Source organism: Chiloscyllium plagiosum, unplaced genomic scaffold (assembly GCF_037043375.1).
Source record: "Chiloscyllium plagiosum isolate Xiang-an unplaced genomic scaffold, Cpla_swu_hap1 HiC_scaffold_1, whole genome shotgun sequence".
Taxonomy (NCBI): domain Eukaryota; kingdom Metazoa; phylum Chordata; class Chondrichthyes; order Orectolobiformes; family Hemiscylliidae; genus Chiloscyllium; species Chiloscyllium plagiosum.
The window spans coordinates 48,845,691-48,867,050 of NW_028270139.1; the positions used below are offsets into that span (position 1 = coordinate 48,845,691).

The window sequence follows — 21,360 nt, forward strand, 5'->3', positions numbered from 1 at the left end:
CAAGGAGCTATGAACCTGCACTCCAAGGTCTCCTTTGTTCAGCAACACTCCCTAGGACCCTAGCATTAAGTGTATAAGTCCTGCTAAGATTTGCTTTCCCAAAATGTAGCACCTCGCATTTATCTGAATTAAACTCCATCTGCCACTTCTCAGCCCATTGGCCCATCTGGTCAAGATCATGTTGTAATCTGAGGTAACCCTCTTCGTTGTCCACTACACCTCCAATTTTAGTGTCATCTGCAAATGTACTAACTGTACCTCTTATGCTCGCATCCAAATCATTTATGCAAATGACAAAGTAGAGGACCCAGCACTGATCCTTGTGTCCCCTTTTTGCCCTCCTGATTTCTCTCTTAAGTATACTCTTACTTCCTTTATACTCTTCTAAGGATTCACTCGATCTATCCTGTCTATGCCTTACATATGCTTCCTTCATTTTCTTAACCAAACCCTCAATTTCTTTAGTCATCCAACATTCCCTATACCTACCAGCCTTTCCTTTCACCCTGACAGGAATATACTTTCTCTAGATTCTATTTATCTCATTTCTGAAGGTTTCCCATTTTCCAGCTGTCCCTTTACCTGGGTACATCTTCAGCCAATCAGCTTTCAAAAGTTCTTGCCTAATACTGTCAAAATTGGCCTTTCTCCAATTTAGAACTTCAACTTTTAGAACTGGTCTATGCTTTTCCATCACTATTTTAAAACTAATAGAATTATGGTCGCTGGCCCCAAAGTGCTCCCCCACTGACACCTCAGTCACCTGTCCTGCCTTATTTCCCAAGAGTAGGTCAAGTTTTGTCCCTTCTCTAGTAGGTACATCCACATACTGAATCAGAAAATTGTCTTGTACGCACTTAGCAAATTCCTCTCCATCTAAACCATGCCTGCCAGACAGCCAGACTACTACGACCACCAGGACTCATAACAGCATACAAACCAACAGCCACTCTCGGACAACAACTCACCAGAACGAAGGACCCAATACCCAGCATGAGCAAAACCAATATAGTGTACAAAATCTCATGCAAGGACTACACAAAACACTACATAGGACAAACAGGAAGACAGCTAACGATCCGCATCTATGAACACCAACTAGCCACAAAACGACACGACCAGCTATCCTTAGTAGCCACACACGCAGATGACAAGCAACATGAATTCGACTGGGACAACACTACTATTATAGGACAAGCCAAACAGAGAACAACCAGGGAATTCCTAGAGGCATGGCATTCATCCACAGATTCAATCAATAAGCACATCGACCTGGACCCAATATACCGACCACTGCAGCGGACAGCTGGAACTGACAACCGGAAGCAGCAGATTCAAACCACTATAAATGCCAGAGGAAAGATCACAAAAGCGCTTCACAGGAGGCTCCCAAGCACTGAGGATGTCACCTCGACAGGGAACGAAACGTCTGCAACACAAATTCCCAGCTCGGCGAACAGAACCACAACAACGAGCACCCGAGCTACAAATCTTCTCACAGACTTTGAACACCTACGGGCGAGAGACACTAAGACAAGCCAGGAAATGGGAATCCTGTGCTAAGCGCCACATACGAACAACTCCGGTTCCTGCATGAATGCCGAAAGAATCGAATCCTTCCACCATGTGTCAGATACAGATCACTAGTCAACAACCCACAAGCCAGGGACACAGCCAGACTGAACGGATTCAGGATGATCCAGGTAATGATTACAGACGCTCACCACAAATACAGACAAGAAATTGCGTGCCAAAAATCGTTAATTTCAAAAACCACCAATCAGGAATGGACCCGGATCATAGAACAGGCCGTCACCATAGGACAGAACAGGACCACACATTGCAAAAAAACGGCACTAAAAGAAAAAATGGCCAAACTAACACACAACAGAGAGGACACCACAACACACACCTGGGTTAGAAACCTCTCCCACAGACAGCTCACAGACACGGAAAGAACAATACTGGCCAAAGGACTCAACTACAACCACAGAGACGCCAAGACAGCAGACTTCCTCGCAGCACTAGAATGCACACTCAGGAACAATGGACTGACATGAGAGACACAACAAACAGTGAGACAAAGTATCGTACCTCTGATAACAAGGAAAAGACAAACACATAACCTCAACACCAAGGAGAGGGAAGCACTAAAATCACTAAGAAACGATAAGAACATAATCATACTACCAGCAGACAAAGGCAGAATGACGGTCATCCTGGACAAAGCAGACTACATCCAAAAAGCGCAACAACTACTTGCAGATACCAACACCTACCAAAAGAGGGAGTTTGACCCCACCCCACAGCTCACCAATAGGATAAACAACACACTGAGGAACCTACAAAAAAACGGACAGATAACCAGGTTTGACCTACAAAGAATGAAACCTGAAAGCAACAACACCCCCAGATTCTATGGACTACCTAAAGTGCACAAACCAGACATCCCACTCAGACTCATAATATCACTACCAGGGACACCATCACACAAACTGGTTAAAGAGCTACAGCAGAAACTGAAACACCTGATTAGCGGATCCAGACACTCTATATAATCAACACAGGAATTCTTGGACATCATCAGAAATATACACATAGACAAGGAAGAAACCATGGTCTCATTCGATGTAGCGGCACTGTTTACCTCTATCGACAAAACCCTAGCCAGAGAAACAATAGCCAACCTGCTGGGCATACAGAATAGACATCAGGACATTGAACCTATCAACAAAGATGGCATACTCAAACTACTGGACCTGTGCCTCACAACACACTTCACATTCAACAACCAAATATATGAACAAATAAACGGCACACCCATGGGCTCACCCATCTCTGGACTCATAGCAGAAGTGGTAATGCAAAGATTAGAACAACCAGACTTACCACAAATTCAACCCAAACTCTGGGTCAGATATGTGGATGACACCTTTGTAATCATTAAAAACACAGAAATAGAGAACACACACCGGATCATCGATGCCACACTCAGAGGAATCCGATTCACGAGAGAGGAAGAAAAGGACAACCAACTCCCATTCCTAGATGTGATGGTACAGAGAACACCGAATGGAGAATTCACCACAAAGGTATACAGGAAAGCCACACACAGACCAAGTCCTAAACTACGAAAGCAACCACCCCAACACACACAAAAGAAGTTGCATCAAGACACTATTCAAAAGGGCCACACCACACTGCAGTACACCAGAACTGCAAAAAGAGGAAGAAGAACACCTATACAATGTATTCGCCAAAAACGGACACCCGCGCAATTTCATCAACAGATGCCTAAGGGAAAGACAACGGAATGAGGACATGCCGCAACCCAAAGGACTAGCCACACTACCATACCTCGAGCATTTCTGAACTGACAGCCAGACTACTGCGACCACTAGGACTCATAACAGCACACAAACCAACAGCCATTCTCAGACAACAACTCACCAGAACGAAGGACCCAATACCCAGCATGAGCAAAACCAATGTAGTGTACAAAATCCCATGCAAGGACTGCACAAAACACTACATAGGACAAACAGGAAGACAGCTAACGATCCGCATCCATGAACACCAACTAGCCACGAAACGACACGACCAGCTATCCTTAGTAGCCACACAAGCAGACGACAAGCAACATGAATTTGACTGGGACAACACTAATATTATAGGACAAGCCAAACAGAGAACAACCAGAGAATTCCTAGAGGCATGGCACTCATCCACAGATTCAATCAATAAGCACATCGACCTGGACCCAATATACCGACCACTGCAGCGGACAGCTGGAACTGACAACCGGAAGTGGCAGATTCAAACCACTATAAATGCCAGAGGAAAGATCACAGAAGCGCTTCACAGGAGGCACCCAAGCACTGAGGATGTCCCCTAGACAGGGGACAAAACGTCTGCAACACACATTCCCAGCTTGGCGAACAGAACCACAACAACGAGCACCCGAGCTACAAATCTTCTCACAGACTTTGAACCAGAAACCTGGCTGTTTGTGCTATGTTTCCCTGAGAATCCATCACCCCCCCCCTACATTTTCCAAAATAGCATACCTGTTTGAAATGGGTATATCCACAAAAGATCCTGCACTAGCTGCCTACCTCTCTTTACCTTTCCTTTACCATCTATGTGACTGTATCTGAGACTTACCCCCTTCCTATAACTGCCATCCATCACATACTGTTGCTGTTGCGAATTCCTCATTGCTTCCAACAGATCCATTCGATCTGATAAAATTCGCAGCCAACAGCATTTATGGCAGATATAATCTGCAGTAACCCTTAACTCTCTTTAAACTCCCACATCTGACCAGATGTACATATCACTCTATTAAAGGCCATTTTTTGCTTCTTCACAATCTACAGATCCAGAAAATAACACCGTCTTATTCCTTTACAACCACTGCCCCAGGTTAAATTAATAGTTATGGCTTATATTTTAAGTTTAATCAAGAGACATATCTCCAAAAACATATAATCAAGAAAGAACCCACTCTACTCACTACTGCAGATTCTCTGTAGGCCACACTTAAAACAATGATTAACTTATCTGATTCTGTGCTATGAACTTCGTCTAACAGTTCCTCCAAGATAAGTTGTGAATTTCATGTTTGTTAATTTTCCCAGATGCACTTCGATGTCCAGCGATACATGGGTTCAAACAGCAAAGTTTAAACTGTGCAGGTTCTATCTCCCTCCTGCAATGACTTCACCATGTGCTTCCTTTGTCTGTACTTCTTTTTTAAACTGCTGTTGTTTTGACTTTTTTTCCAAAGTTCCAAACGAATTGCAACAGCATATAAAACAGTAATTGCTGCTCCTGGAATTCAAGGAAATCACCTCCAGCACCTAAAGTACCTCAAAAAAAGGAGCATCTGTTACAGCCAGAAATTTTTCCCATCCTCCATCTTGGATTACCCAAAATGCTTCAATAAGGTCATTTTTCTAAGCTCAAGTGAATAAAGGCCTGACCTGTTCAATCTTTGTTGATAAGTTAACCCCTTCACTTCAAGAATCAGCCCAGTGAATCTCTTTTGAACTGCTTCCTGTGTCAGTATAGCCGTTATTAAACATGGGCATCAAAACTGTATGCAATATTCCAGCTATGGCTTCACCCACACACTGTATTGTTATATCAAGACTTCCCTGCTTTTAAAATCCAATCCATGACCAATGAAGGCCAAATCTCCATTTGATTTCTTATTTACTTTCTGCACCTGCCTGCTAACATTGTATGTTATGCACAAGGACACCTAGATCCCTTTGTGCTGCAGCTTTTTTGGAATCTCTCTCTATTTTAATAATAGTCTCCTTTTTGTTTCTTACTACCAAAAAGCACAAACTTGCACTTTCCTACACCAAACAACATCTGTCAAGTTCTTGCTCATTTGCTCAAGCTAACTATAGCCTTGCATGTTCCTTTCATCTTCATCACAAAATGTGCACTCTCCAAAATTTGTACTGTCAGCAAGTTTGGATACATTGCACACCAATTCCTCTTCAAGTAATCAATGCACAGCAAAATGTTTAATTAACTGGCACCTATGGGACTAGGAGTTTGCCGGTTGATCAAATATTCCAGTTGATTCAAGAGGTCCACATGATTACTTTAAGAACACATGCTAAATAATAGAAACGTAATGCAGGGGTATACACGCTACTGTTATACTTTATTTACAGCATAAATTTCCTAAATCATAATGCAATTTTGCCTTAAATAAAACTTAACAGTACAGAGCCTGATCTTTTTTTGTAGCTCCACTTTTTAATTTACCCACAAACTACTTATCGTTCCTAGTTTTTCCTAATCCTACCTATGTCATTATTCTCAAGTGGAGGAAACCAACCAAACAACCATATACACTCGAGGTTTCTATGTAGCCAAGAAGAGAGGTCCTGAATCTTGGTGCCTTCAGGGCTCTATTTTTGTTGCAGAGAATAACATTTATTCCTTTAGCTCTGCTGTCCCCATTACTGCTACATTTCTCTTCCACAACCCAAACACCACCTCCACCATCCCTACATATTACTCTAGACTAGGGTGCTGTTGTCGGCTTTTTGCAAGATAATTCTGATCCCTATACCTGGCTCACTCTTAGTCACATTGCCTGTGTCTGACCATAGAATTTGATGTAATTTACAAAGTGTGACTGCCTCCTGAAACACAATATTCAGGTTGATTGAGTTCCTGTGATGTCTTATTCCATGATTCTGTAATGTTTTCAAGTACAGATAGCTAAAAGCTCAAAAGGGACTTCATAGCAAATTTTTGATTTTTTAACAGAACAAATGATACTTCTGATAATATTTTGCTGCTGTATCTTAACATTTTGATGCCTATTAAAATCTCTCCTTTCCTTTCCTTTTCTTCCTTCTACATATTTGTTGTGTGAATAAAAACAAATGCAAATAAATCAGAAATGGAATGGAAGAAATCGTAAAAGTATCTCCAAATCTAAAATATGTCACTTACCGGCGGAAACTGCGGAATTGCAAGACTGTGTCAAATCAAGATGTAAATACCCAGTTTCAAGTGAGAAAAAAGGTAAGATTACTTTTAAAACTAATTTTAGTAACCAATATCAAACTGATCTATTGAATTGAAGAACACTGCACCTGAGTTGCAGTAGATAAATATTACTAAATTCTGGAACAGAAACATTTTCGCTTTCAGCTTCTCAACTGATTGACAATGTTGCTATGATAATCTGTAATCCACAATTTGGCAAGATGATAATTTTATAAAATTTGTCACTGTCTTCTCCACTGACTATTAGTTAAAGTCATCAATTGGTGCAATTCTAACTTGAACACTGCAGAAAACAGTTTGCACATCACGAAGAGCTAGCTCAAAGCTGAATTGTCCTGGTTTTGGCCAATACTCTGAATTTTGTTTAGCTATCAAATAAAATGTTCTTTGAAAACAGGATATTTCTGGGAGTCTTTTTTTGGATTTTAATCACCTTGATCATAGGGTGGCACGGTGGCTCAGTGGTTAGCACTACTGCCTCACAGCACCAGGGTTCCAGGTTCAATTCCAGCCTTTGGTGACTGTCTGTGTGGAGTTTGCACAGTCTCCCTGTGTCTGTGTGGGTTTCCTCTGGGCGCTCCGGTTTCCTCCCACAGTCCAAAGATGTGTAGGTTGGGTGAATTGGCCATGCTATTTTGCTCATAGTGTTAAGCGCAGTAGTCAGAGGGTGTATGGGTTACTCTTCGGAGTTTTGGTGTGGACTGGTTGGGCTGAAGGGCCTGTTTCCACACTGTAGGGAATCTAATCTAATATAGACCCTGAATTTTGTGCATGAAAATAAATAAAAGGGAAGTTTGTTATCTTGTAATCTCATAAATATCTGAGTTAGTCCCTCCAAAACCAATATATCATAGAAACATATAGTGGTGCAGATAAAATGCTGTAATCCATGCAATTGAAATACAACACCTACCCCCTTGTAATTGGGCCTCTTTAAGATTAACATTATGTTGGCCTTGTTTGAGTTTATTTTGTATCTGCTGATTTTTAAATGATTTAGGGATGTGGATACCCAACACCTTTGGCTCTTGACAGTCTCGAGCTTCTCACCATTTGGTTAATATTCAGATTTGTTGTTCTTGAATTCTGTTTTGTGCTTGTCCACATGAACCTCCATCTGTTGTAGTATTGCTACTTCATGTGATCTTTTTCAGTTTGTTGATTGAGTGATGTGAATGGTGCTGAACATTGTGCAATCATCCATCATCATCCTCACCTTTGACCCTATCATTGACCAAGGACACTACCTTAAGAGACTGTGTGGTGCAGTGGTGGTGTCCGTACCTCTGGGCTTGGAGGCCAAGTTCAACTCCTACCTGCTCCAGCTGTATGTTATAACAATATCTCTGCACAGGTTGATTAGAAAATATCTACTATGAAAAATTCCTGCCATGATGTATTGTGGATAAGATGCTTGATCTCCAATAATCACAACCATCTTGCTTTTGAATGAGTGGAGAGTTTTGCCAGGGTTCCTTGATGCAGCATTTGTTGTTTTAAGTTTAAGTGCTGTTTGATACTACTGTTGAAACTTTCCATCTCTACTGGCAATTAAGAGTAGACTGATGAGGTGATTATTGGCCAAGTTCAATTTGTGGACATACCTGGGCTATTTTCCACATTGGAAGAAAGTGAGGACTGTAGGTACTGGAGAGTCAAAGTCAAAAAGGATGGCGTTGGAAAAGCACAGCAGGTTAGGCAGCATCCGAGGAGCAAGAATGCTTTGGGCATTCCTGATGAAGGGCTTATACCCAAAACGTCGACTCTCCTGCTCCTTGGTTGCTGCCTGACCTGCTGTACTTTTCCAGCACCACACTTATCGATTCAATTTTCCACAATGCCTGGGACAGGATGGTCATATTGGTAAACCTATCCTGCCAGTGGATTTATAAGATTTTGTAAAGGCAGTGCTGGTGATAAGTCTTCAGGGATTTGAAGTATCTGCTGTACATAGTCCATGTTTCTAATGCATACGGGAGGGTGGGAACCAAGGCTGCACTGTTGGGTTTGGGATCTCAGACTTCTAAAACCCTGTTCTTCAGGAATCCAAAGTCTGCATTAGCGTATTGGAGTCATGTTGGATTTCATTGTCAATGCCTCCTCACACCAAGCGGACACTCCCAAAGTAAGGGGAATAATCAATGCTATCCAGGAATTTGGAGGGCTCCATATTTGTGTTCTGATACAAGACTCCCTAAATCAGTGCATTACTCTGAGCTTTGTAATGGTAAACTTCCACCAGGAGGGCAGAGGAAGCACTACAAGGACAACCGGAAAGTCTCCCTAAACAAATGCAGCTGCTCCAATGACATATGGGAGTTCCTTGCCCTAGAATGCCCAAGCTAGAGAATAACAAGCATCCATGAAAGTGCTAACCACTTAGAATGTTACCGAGTGAAACATGTGAAGGCCAAGCACAAGCAGCAGAAAGAGCATGCCGAATCCAGAGTATCCTACTCACCCACCTCATCAAACACTATCTAGTCCAACTTTTGGCAGTCTGCAGCTCCAGGATTGGACTATTTAGAATCTAACCTTTGGAGTGGGAGCAAATCATCCTCAGTCCTGAGGGACAACCAAAGAAGTGTACTGAAGCAGCTTGATTAGTAACATGGCTAGTTCTGGAGCACAAGTCTTTAGTACTATTGCTAGAATGTTGTCAGGGTAATTACCATTTGCGATATCCAGTGAATTTAGCCTTTTATTTTAATCATGTGGAGTGAACTAAATTGATTGAAGACCGGGATATTTTATGATGCTGGCAACCTCCAGAGGAAGCTTTAAGGGGCCACTGGGCTTTTCTGGTTGAAGTTGCTTACGAATGCTTTGGCCTTGTCATTTATACTAATGTCTAGATTAGAGTGGTGCTGGAAAAGCACAGCAGGTCAGGCAGCATCCGAGGACCTGAGGAAGGGCTTTTGCCCGAAACGTCGATTTTCCTGCTCCTCGATGATGCCTGACCTGCTGTGCTTTTCCAGCCCCACTCTAATTTAGACTTTGGTTTCCAGCATCTGCAGTCCTTGTTTTTACCCATTTATACTAATGTACTTGGCACATCCTCATTGAGGATGGGGTTATTTGTGAAATGTCCTCCTGTAGTTAATTGTTCAATTATCCACCACCATTATGACTGATGTGGCCTATGGAGCTGGATGTAGCCTACAGAGCTTAGATCTGCTCCTCTGTTTGTAGGTCAGCTGTTTATCACTTGCTGCCTCTATTGCTTGGCATAGAAGTAGTCCTGTGTTGTAACTTCAGGCTGCCGCTTAATTTCTTTCTTGGTTATGTCTGCTGCTGTTTTGGTCTGCTCTTCTAAGCTCTTTGCCATCATCCTAGCTTGGCGGTATAGTGGAGTGCCTGAAATTCAGCCCATGTGGTTACAGATTTTGGTTAAATGCAATTCAGCTATTGCTTGTTCACAATACCTCATAGTTGACCAGTCTTGAATTTCAGGATTAGCTCAAAAATCAATCCCTTTTCAAAACTATTTCAGAGCTAGACAATAAATGGAGAATATCCTCATGTGACTTCACCTCTGCAAGGACTATGCGGTGGTTACTCCAACTGATACTGTTGTGAACAGATACATCTGGTACATGTAGATAAATGTAAATGAGGTAAAGCATGGATTTCCCTCTTGGTTTCCTCATCAGTTGTCACAGGCCCATTCTACAGCTATGGATTTTAGGACTTCGCCATCTTGGTCAGTAGTGGTCCCCACCCAGTACAGAGGAGCCTCGATTATCTGAAGAACAGGGGAAGGGAGTATTTTGTTCAGTTAATCGAATGCTGGATAATGGATGCCAGATAACATAGTTAGTCACACGTTGGGACCTTGTGATCTTGTTTGGATCTTCCGAAATTTGGTTAATTGATTGCCGAATAATCAAGGTTCCTCTATATACATTTTGGGCCCTTGCCACCTACAAAGCAGGCTTTAATGCATTACACTTTTCTAGGATATGATCCAAGTAAATGAGTAAGAATCTTTTGAAGTCTCCAACTTCCTAACTCAAATTTGTTCGGAGGTTTCCAGATGCTGGATAATTGCCCATCAGAAACTTAAACTTCTGATGGCAATTACCTCATAGTCAATATACTGAGACTTCCAAGGTGTCCTGACATGCTCCTTTTAGTGTACAACCGGTCTTAGAATGTCTGCGGGGTAGGAGGATGTTGGCTGATTCAGATGGTAATCAGCAGCATTCCTTGCTCTTATTTGACTTTGGACCTTTTGAGTCAATGTTGAGAATTCACAATATAACCCCCTCCTGACTGTAAACTGCTGTGCCACTCCTCTGGAAGGACTCTGGATTAGCTATTTATCCCATTGTGATTTATTGTAACAGTGAATTTCAGATTATATGTCTAGTTGAATTCCTTTTATCATACATTATAGCAGTTAGATGCCTTGGTAGACATTTGTCAGCAACATGTAGGTCAGACCAGGTGATATAGCTTTTCCTTCCCTAAAGAATATTGGTGAATCAGATTGATTTTTGAGTTGACCCTCCCTGTGGGGAGAGGTGATGGCCTGGTGGTATTCTTATTGGACTGTTAATTCAGAGACCCAGGTAATGTTCTGGGGACCCAGTTTCAAATCCTACAACGGCAGATGGTCGAATTTGAATTAAATAAAAATCTGGAATTAAGAGTGTAATAATGACCAGTGATCCATTGTAGATTGTCAGAAAAAACCCATCTGGTTCCCTGATGTCCTTCAGGGAAGAAAATTGCCATCCTTACCTGATCTGGTCTATATGTGAATCCAGGCCCATAGCAATGTGTTTGACTCTTAACTGCCCTTTTGGCAATTAAGGATGAGTAATAAATGTTGGCCTAGCTAACGATGTTGTCGTCCCATGAATGAATTTAAAAAAAAGAAAATTCAACTTGTTTTTAATTCGGAATTTTCACTATCTGCCTTGGAGGCATTCAAACACATGTCACAGACCATTTCTGTGACATGCCGGTCCAGTGAGCCAATATCGCAATGCCACTACCTTCTATATGTGACAGTTGGTATTCCTTTGCAAATTGCTCTCATAATCACAACATTCTGCTCTTCCTACATTTTTATTTTTTGTTGCGCTTACAGTGTAAAGCTTTAAGAAACTATCGAAACAAAAGAAGAACATACAATTCTTAATGGCATACTATGACACCGTGTGGAGAAATTATCTGTTGAGCATGTTCACATGCTTACAATTTAACATTTTCAATTCACATAGTCCATGCCAACCAGATATCTGAAATTAATTTAGTCCAATTTGCCAGCATTTGGCCCATATCCCTCTAACTCATTCCTATCCATGTAACCATACAGATTCCTTTTAAATTTTGTAATTGGGTCAGCCTCCCCCGCTTCCTTTGGTTGTAGACACGCACCAACCTCTCTGTAAAAAAGCATGCTAGGCATCAACAGTTGATCTGCTTCAAGTGCGGAAATGAATTCGCTCAGTCAACCCACCTGGTCAGGTGCCAGCAAGGTTACATTGATGAGAGACCTTTTGAATGCTGATATTAAAGGGAATGCAATTTTTTTGGTTGCTTTTATGATTTATCACAAAATAAACATAAGTTGGAGGATTGTTTGGAGTATAAATCATTATTGATTTTCAAATGTGGACATAGTTTCTCTTGTAAAGAGAAAGGCAGTTTAACACTGAATCAATGCACATTATTTTATTGACTCCACATTTGACTCATGGAGGATAAAATCAGCTCAACTTTTAAGCTGCATTCTTATTTGAATTAACCTTGTATGATGCCAAATTTGGGTTCTGCCAGGATTACTTTGCTTCTCCCCTCATTACAGCCTTGATTCAAACAGATGAGCTGAATTCCAGAGGTGAGACGAATGACGGCTCTTGACATCAAGGCTGCGTTTGACCAAATATGGAGCTCCTGTAAAATTGCAATCCGGGAAGAATCTCTGTTGTTTGGCGTTATACCTGGTGCATAGAAAGATGGTTGTTGCTGTTTAAGTTCAGTAATCTTGGCTTCAGGATATCTCTATGAATTCCTGAAGGCCCAACCATCTGTAGCTGCTTTATCCATCATTTAAGTCAGAATTGGAGATGTTCACTGATGATTACACGATATTTAGTACCACTTGCGATGCCTCAGATACTGAAATAGTCCATGGCCAAATGCAACAAGACCTGGACAATATCCAGACCTGGACTGAAAAGTGGTAAGTAAATACTGGGTAATGACCACTTTCAAAAGAATCACTGCCCCATGACATTCATGACATTACCATCTCCCAATATTAACTGCATGGGAGTTACCAGAAAGTCAAATGGACTGGCCATACAAATGCAATGGCTAGAAGATCACATAAGAGGCTAAAAATACTACAGCATATAATTGAGATGGCTCCAAAGCCTGTCCACAAGTCACAAGCCAGGAGTGTGATGGAATAGTCTTCACCTGTTCCAGTTCCAACAATGCTGAAGAAGCTTGAAATCATCCAGAACAAAGGAGGCTGCTTGATTGACACCACATCCGTAAACATTCACTCTTTCCACCATTGATGCTCAGTTGCAGCAGTATGTACAATCAACATGATACATTTCAGAAATTTACGAAAGATCGTTAGACAGCACCTTCCAAACCCATGAACATTTCCATCCAGAAGGATGAAGTCTGCAGATTAATGGGAACATAACCACCACCTTCAAGTTTCATTCCAAGTCACTTAACATTGCAGATCTATTTATAGCACATGGACTGCAGCAGTTCCAGAAAGCAACTCACCACCACAACCTCAAAGACAACTAGGGATGGGCAATAAATGCTGGCCAGCCAGCCACATCCATATCTCGTGCATGAGTAAAATTTTTTTCAAAACCCAAAGGATGAGATCTTGAAATTTCATGTTTTGCTTTAACCTTTTTATTGACAACTAACATTTAGATGTAAAATGTAGTTTGAACAAAAGTTATTTTTGTTTTGTGGATAGTGCATAGATTTATTGGATAATGACTGCAACTTGAGACTCTATTCTAACTTGTGGACATTTAGATATATATGCATGTGTATATAAATCAGCATTGTTCTAATTGTGTCCTTTCACTTCTCCGTCAGGAATTACTCGGATCCCTAATAGAATCTTCAGAATCGTCGATCTCTTTTAGGAAACCAAAGAAGGCAGGCAGAAGTTCTTGCAAAGCTAAGAAGTTTTGTTGTAATTCCAGAGTGGTAAAGAAACTGGATAGATCCCCACTGCAGACTAGCACACCTTCTTGTACAAGGAAATCTAAAATCAAGGAACTATCGAGATGTGTCATTTCGTTCAACAGTGAAATTGAGAATGGCATATGGAAGAACAATGTTGAACCTTACATTGAGGGAAGTATTGACCACCCCAGTACAGTGGGAATTTGTTGCACCCAAAGTAGCAACACCTCGTGCAAGACATGTTCCTCTACAGAACACACACATCATTCAGAGTTTGTTGGATTGTCTACAAAGAAATTAGATGGAATTTGTAGTCTTGAAGTTTGTTGTAAACCTGTAGCCTCTATATCTTTGGAAGAAAATCTTGAGCATATGGATTCAGTAACATCACATTTATTTCAAACCCAGAAAGATGATTTCAGTCATACCTTGCACAGTACCTTCAATAATAGTGCAGAGTTGTTTTCTCATGTTATTGAAGAATCAGCTGGGTCTCCTCTGACTGGTTTAATTAATGGAGTGGATGATATGACAGCATTTGTCAAAAATTCTTCAGTGAAGGCAGAGTTGCTTAACTGTACATCAAATCATGACTTGTTAACTAAACAGGAACATACTGCAAAGAGTAACATTGTTTCGAATTTGGACTTGCAGCCTGTGGTACAATTAGATCACTTATCAGTTTTTAGGTATTTCCACAAAAGAAGGTCAGTGTCCTCTGTTGAAGATGACTCTTCCAAGGTGAGTTCATCAAAAAATCAGCAAGTTACTAATCATTTACATGAAAAGTTAACATCTCAAAAAAGTGGGAGGACATTTTTGAATTGGATGGCTCTTCAGCCTGATGTGGTGCTTAGTCCTCTTAAACTAAAGTTGCAATTACCAACGAAGAAATGTGTGAAAAATCCAGTAAAAAGAAGTCTATCTGATGGCTCTTTTAACAACGAATGTGAACACAATTTTCATCTGCTAGGAAAAAAGCGCAGACAAACAGATTGCATGACTTTAAAATCATCTTTGTCATCAATGTACTCAAATTCCCAAGAATGCAAGTCTGGTAAAGGGTGTACAGTTGAACCAGACTACTTCGAAAACCAACAAAATAGAAAAACTATTTTAATGAAAAATGGCTACTCCTTAAAAACAAAATGCCTTTCTGGACGAAGGAACCGAATCAGTGACAATGATTCCAGTATGTTTGGCAAACAGAGCAGCCTCTCTGGTTCAGCATTTCAAAAAAATATGGATCTTGCTTCAATCGCTGTAAAAAGTGTGAAAACATCCACAGTGGATTTATACAGGCATCCAGAATCTCAAACAACTAAGGTAAGGATTATACATTTAAATGTAGCAATGATGTCTTTGTGTCAACTTGACTCAATGCCACATTCTCCATGTCAGAAGTCCGATACTCTGGTGAGGTAAGATTGATGCAGGGAGGGGTTGTGCATTTCAACCTCCAGAATGGGATGTCAACTTCAAATCAATAAAGAAATTGTAAAACCTGACCCTACTCTGCTCCATCTCTCCTATCTACAGTTATGGAATGATTGACTCACCTGCATTTTGGAGATAGGTTTGCCAATGAAATATAATGAAACTGCTTGCCTGAAAAACACAAGAAATAGGATCAGGAGAAAATAATATAGTTCCTTTATCATTCAATAAGATCACAGCTGCTCTATATTGATATCACTTCCCTGATGGATCTCTATATATTTTGCTCAGCGTTATTGATTTAATTCTTGAATATACTCTAAACCTTGGGAATCTAAACTGGCTGGTGTAGAGTTTCAAAGATTCACAATACCTAAGTGAAGACGTTACTGCATTTCAAATGGCTGACTTTTTATCCTCGTACCATAACTTCCAGCTCTCTGTCTCCAACTAGAGAAGACAGAATTTATCTTATCAGGCAGCCCTATGAAGGTATGCTACGTGTAACAAAAGCCTCTTACTTTCTAAACTTCAGAGCACATAGGGCTACTTTCTCCTCCTAAAACTTAACCAATTTATGAATCTAATGAACCATTTTGCACCCTCAGAAATGCAAGTATATCCTTCCTTGCATAAAACTGTGCAAAACACTTGCACCAAGATTCCAGAATTCAACATTACTTTGTGACTCTTATACCACAACCTGTCTTGCAATAAAGGCTAATATACTATCTGCGATAATAAGACTTTGGTACTATTACCAGCTAACTATACTACCATGTTTCCAGCACAGGTCTACAGGAATTCCTCAATGTAGATTTTCTAATTATCAAAGATGTAATTGGACATCTCTGGAGCACATAGGATTTAAATCCATGGATCCTGGCTAATTCTGAAATGTAGTGTCCTATGTCCAACCATCTTCAGCTGCTTCATCAATGACGTGTTCTCTCCACCTTAAGGTCGGAAGTGAGGATGTTCGCTGATGGTTTTATGATGATCAGCTCCATTTGCGATTCCTCCGATACTGAAGCAGATTCAGGCCAAATACAGCAAGGTAGAGACAATATTCAGACTTGGGCTGACAAGTGACAAGAAAGATTCCCACCACATATGCCAGGTGATTACCATCTCTGGCAACAGAGAAACCAACCATCACCCTTGATTTTCAATGGCATAACCATCACTGAATCCCCTATTATCAACATCCTAGGGGTTCCTATTGACCAGAAACTAGCCAAATGAATACAATGCTTACAAGACCAGGTAAGACACTAGTGACAGAATATGCTTGATTGGCACCACATCCACAAACATTCACTTCCTTAACCAGCAACAGGATGTCCCAAGATCCCCTGCAGTAATTCACCAAGACTCTTTAAAGCGCCTAGCCACTACCATTTAGGACAAGGGCAGCAGGAACACCACAATCTGTGTTTCAGTAACACACTCTGCAGCAAACGCAGCATTGGTTGCTGCAGAGGAAGACAGTGGCTGAGCTGGTCTGCAATTTACTGGCCTCTGTTTTCTCTGGGTTCTCTTCTAGACTAGCTGAACTTTCTCCTCTTTCTTTCCAATGCTTTCTAAACAGATGACCTCCAGAGGGCATGCATGTTGATCATTGCCTCTTAGTGTTTGTGCCAGTATCTTATTTCCAGATATTCTGTTAGTTGAGATATGGATGTCCAGGAGGTTGTGTGACTCCTCATTCGGTTCACTGTGGAGAACCTCTTGTAATCCTCTGGTAATAATCCATCTGGACATTGCAGATTTTGTTGGCCTAAAAATGAGTAAGAATGGAAATAGCATCCTCCAGGACCTCTTGAGTTGGTTGCCTTGTTTTCCCAAAAGATGCTGAAGAGTCATCTGCCACTGTAAAGTTGGATGGTCTATAAGATATGCTGTCTAGATCTTGCTGCAGTAAAGGAGTGCATCAAGGACATGGGGCTTGGTAGACTCAAGGTATGATCTCTTTCAGCTTGTTGTTAGCTGGACTGCACTCTCTAAATTCAGTTTGGACAGCAGAAGGTTTTGCAATTTGTCTGTCGATTTCAGCATCCAGTGACCAAATACTGGTGATTGAGGAGCCAAGGTAGATGAGGCTACAACCTTCAGGGGCACATTGTGAATTCTGATAGTCTAGGATTTTGTTGCAATTAGAATGACATTGGTCATCTTAATGCTGATGGTCAAACCAAAAGCTTTACAGGTAAGAGAGAGTCTGATCCTAGAGAAGGTGTTCCTAGATATGGATTATTAGTGCACTATTATCAGTGAAGAGCTGAGAACTTAGCACACTTTTGTCTTGGACTGTAGGCAGATAAGGCTGAAAAGCTGTCAAATCTTTGACTGTAAGTAGGCACTTTTCTATGAAATAAGGGCATGTGATGGTGGCTTAACAAATAAAGTGCCAATGTCGAGAGCTAAATGCAACTTTGTTGGAATCCCCTGAGGAATCTGAAAAGGGTCATAGATGACTTTATCCATTCATCATCATATCCTTAAAAGATGAGATCACACAACTGATTTTTTGGCTTAAATAAGCTGCCTTTGTTCATATGGTCGAATGCCTTAGTGAGATCAATGATAGCAATATTTAGTAGTTTTTTGTTCACAGATATTGTGCTCTCAGTTGCTGATCTCAGACGATCATAGCTCGCATTTTCTGGTCTCCAGGTAATCTTTAACAAGGTGTATTCTGAAAGGTGCACATCTGAGCTCCTCAGTTGTTCTGGTACACTGATTACAAGATAATTCCCATTGGAAATGTAAACTTCTGATGGGCAATTACCCAGCATCTGGAACCGTTAAAAAACAGATCGAACTCCAAACCTGGATAGTTAATTATGCAATGCTAGAGGATTCAAATTGCTCTAACAGCTATATATTAGTGATCCTAACACTGAAACCCCCCAACCACTTGCTCACATTGATCCCTGAATGACCCCACCTCAGCACCCAAACCTCTCTTCTCACCTGCTGCAACACTTTCTTTTCACACTTGCATTAAATGTGGCCTTTGGGTCTTGAAACTTTGTTTGCTTGCTTGAATATGGCAGCTAGTGATGTAGAAAGGGAAGGTGGCTTCTATAAAGATTCCCTGGGCTTTTATTTCTGAGGTTCCTTATTCAGATTGGAAGTTTTGTATCCATGAAAATCTAGATTTTCTGATTTTGAAACCACACTGGGATTTAGGAAAGAAGCCTTCAACCAAAAGCTGTAATTTGATAAGGGAAACACTTTTCACAGTTTTGCTCAGCAGGGGTATGTGTGGGCAGATATTGCAGTCACTTGTTCTGGTTTGGGGTCACAGTCGTGTATTGTGGGGTAATGCATTCTCTCTGCAGCAGAAAGAGGTTTGTGTAGATGCTTACAGGAGTGCAGACTTCCTGTATTAGATGAATTTAGATAGTGTAGTGTTATCGCTGGGAGTTTAGACAATTGTAACCAAATTAAAGCATTGCTAATTTTCTGCACTTTGTGTTGAATATCCAGTTCTTCCATGACGGACAGGCTCTGTATGGTGTTCTGAGCTTCCTCTATGACCATGTCCTCCCTATAGTACAATTCAAGATAGGAGATGAGTGGAAAGCTATCTTTTTGTTGTCATCAGTCATGAACATCCTGTTCTTTTTTTTAAATCAGCGAAGCCAGTCTATCATTTGATGGACATGTTGCCTTTTTGATCCCATCATTCTTGCCCTGAGCATTCCATGTATGGAATAAGTTCTGGACTTTCTGGCAAAGTTGTAATCATTTGTAACTAGTAATAATTTGGGGCAGCACTTATCAGTCTGGATTTTCTTTCAATCAAGTCTTTGTGCATCCTTCCTGTAATTTTCTTTAAACTAATGGTTCATGTGGCTTCACTGTATGGAATTTGATGTTCCCAATGAGAGACCCCCCCACAACTTGGTCAGAATGTGTTTTCTCTATCCCCCTCTCAACTTCTGCAGGATCTATTAATTTCATGAGCATATATGCTTCAAAACTTTGTTTCACTACAAAGGCAAAGGACAATTCTATGCAGAGGTTGATGCTGTTGAATCCCCAATTCACAAGATTTTTATCTATTGGTGGATTTCAATGCAAGTGGATGCAACATGACCTTTCTGACTTGGACATCATAATTTGGGAAGGAGAAATTGAAACAGACAAAGACTTTTAATCTTTGTTGCTGCGATAAGTTTTATGTGACTGTCTTTGTTTCAATACAAACCATGCCGCAAGACAACCTGGAAACAGCTAAGATCAAGACATTGGCATTATCTAATCACACTAGACATGATTCTCAGTAGCTTTTTCAATTCTCATAACTACTACAATGCTGACTGAGACATATCACTCCCTGGTAAACATCAGGATTAGGATGCAAACTGTGAAGCTTTGGGTATTCGTCCTTTACTATCAAGGTCTCTCATAAGAGGTTTGTGGCAAACTCAAAGCACAAGGGATTGGGAGAAATATACTGGCATAGATTGAGAATAGAAATATATGGGTCGTCTTCTAGTTGGCAGGCAGAGCCTCATGGGATACACTTTTGGTGATGACTCAAAACTAGGTGGGATTCTAAATTGTGAGGAGAATGCAAAAGGCGGCTTCTAGGCAATCTAAGCAAGTTGAGCGCTTGAGCGCACACATGGCAGATGCTATATAACATCGCTTAAATTTTAAGTTATACATTTTGTACTGGAAAACTGAAAGGCAGAGTATAACTTAAATAATGGCACATATTGGCAAATGTGGATACACAAAGTACTCCAGTCAATGAAAATTGCAGTATTGCGTGCAGTTTTGGTCTCCCTACTGAAGAGAAGATACATGTGCTATAAAGGGAGTGCGGTGCAGGTTCACAATGCTGTTACCAAGGATGGTAGGACTGTTGTATGAGGACAGATTGGTTTGACTGGGCTTTTATTCACTAAAGTTTATAAAAATGGCAGGAATGTGATTGAAATCTATATAATTCTAATAGAGCTTTACAGACTAAATGAAGGATGGATGTTTCCTTTTGTTGTGGAGTCTGTAACTAGGTATCACAGTCTCAGAATATGGGATGGAGACAGGGAAATTTTTCTTCACTCAGAAGGTGGCCACACTGAGAAATTTGCTACCAGAGAAGGCAGTGGAGGTCAAGTCACTGAGCCTATTCAAGAGATGTTAAAGGCATCAAGGTGTATGGAGAGAAAACAGGAATGTGGCATTGAGAAAGTGGACCAGTCATGAGCATAGTGAATGCTAGTGCTGATTGAAAGGCCAATTGACCACCTACTGGTTTCTGTTTCAGGTTTTATCTTTACACCAATCCATGATCCATTATCTATGACAATTTTTTTTTGATTTCTTTAGATAAAAAATTTGAAGTCAACACTTATGAGTTCTTCGGCAGTTTCTACTCCCTTAGGCTCACGTAATTGGTCAAGGTTCAAAGCAACTCATTCGATTCACAAAAGAAAGAAAGGTAATTAGTTAACTTTAACTTTGGTTATTCTGTAAAATATCCAAATAATACAATGAGAGTATTTTGAAAACAGAAGTAACCAAAGAGTTTACTTGTAATACAGGTAAATAGTCCATTTGTGACCTGTGACTTCTTTACCTAGAATTCTTAAGAGCTCCATATGTTCTATCTTGCTATTCTGGTTGTTAATATCCTCTTCTCTTGGCTTCTCTTCTTTTTGTGGAACTATGAACTGTTGGAAGTGGAGCTGAGTGATTTGTGCTCTCTTTTAATGAAGCCTTCAATGGATGTTGATGTCAGTCATCCCATCCAAAAGCATTGTAATGTTGACATGGCTTCTTTCATTGTATTTTCTCTCATATTGAAATATCAACATAACTCTGCAATTAATTTAATTCGGACTTGTTCCTAAAATTTCTGTGACTAAACTTGGAATTTAAAAGTAGAATTAAAATAAATGCAATCTAGAATTTCACATGCTGCAGTCATAATTTAACTTGTTGGAGCTGGTGGTTCACTGTCAAAAAGTGTGGCACTGGAAAAGCAGAGCAGGTCAGGCAGCATCTGAGGAGCAGGAGAGTTGATGTTTCCAACAGGAATGTCAGGAAGGGCTTATGCCTGAAGCGTCGACTCTCCTGTTCCTCGGATGCTGCTTGACCTGCTGTGCTTTTCCAGCATCATCCTTTTTACCTCTTAACTCTCCATCATCTGCAGTCCTCACTTTCTCCTGGTGG

General features: G+C 40.7%; 1 protein-coding gene across 2 annotated transcripts in view; it reads left to right on the forward strand.

Annotated features, from left to right (window-relative positions):
• The window catches only part of haspin (histone H3 associated protein kinase), a 66,018-nt gene that overhangs the window by 14,218 nt on the left and 30,440 nt on the right, over window positions 1-21,360 (forward strand). For both annotated transcript variants that reach the window (XM_043694296.2, XM_087986767.1), the window contains exons 3-5: window positions 6,432-6,558; window positions 13,636-15,054; window positions 20,515-20,626. In XM_043694296.2, the coding sequence (XP_043550231.2) occupies window positions 6,432-6,558; window positions 13,636-15,054; window positions 20,515-20,626 (1,658 nt within the window). The remainder of the gene's footprint in view (window positions 1-6,431; window positions 6,559-13,635; window positions 15,055-20,514; window positions 20,627-21,360) is intronic.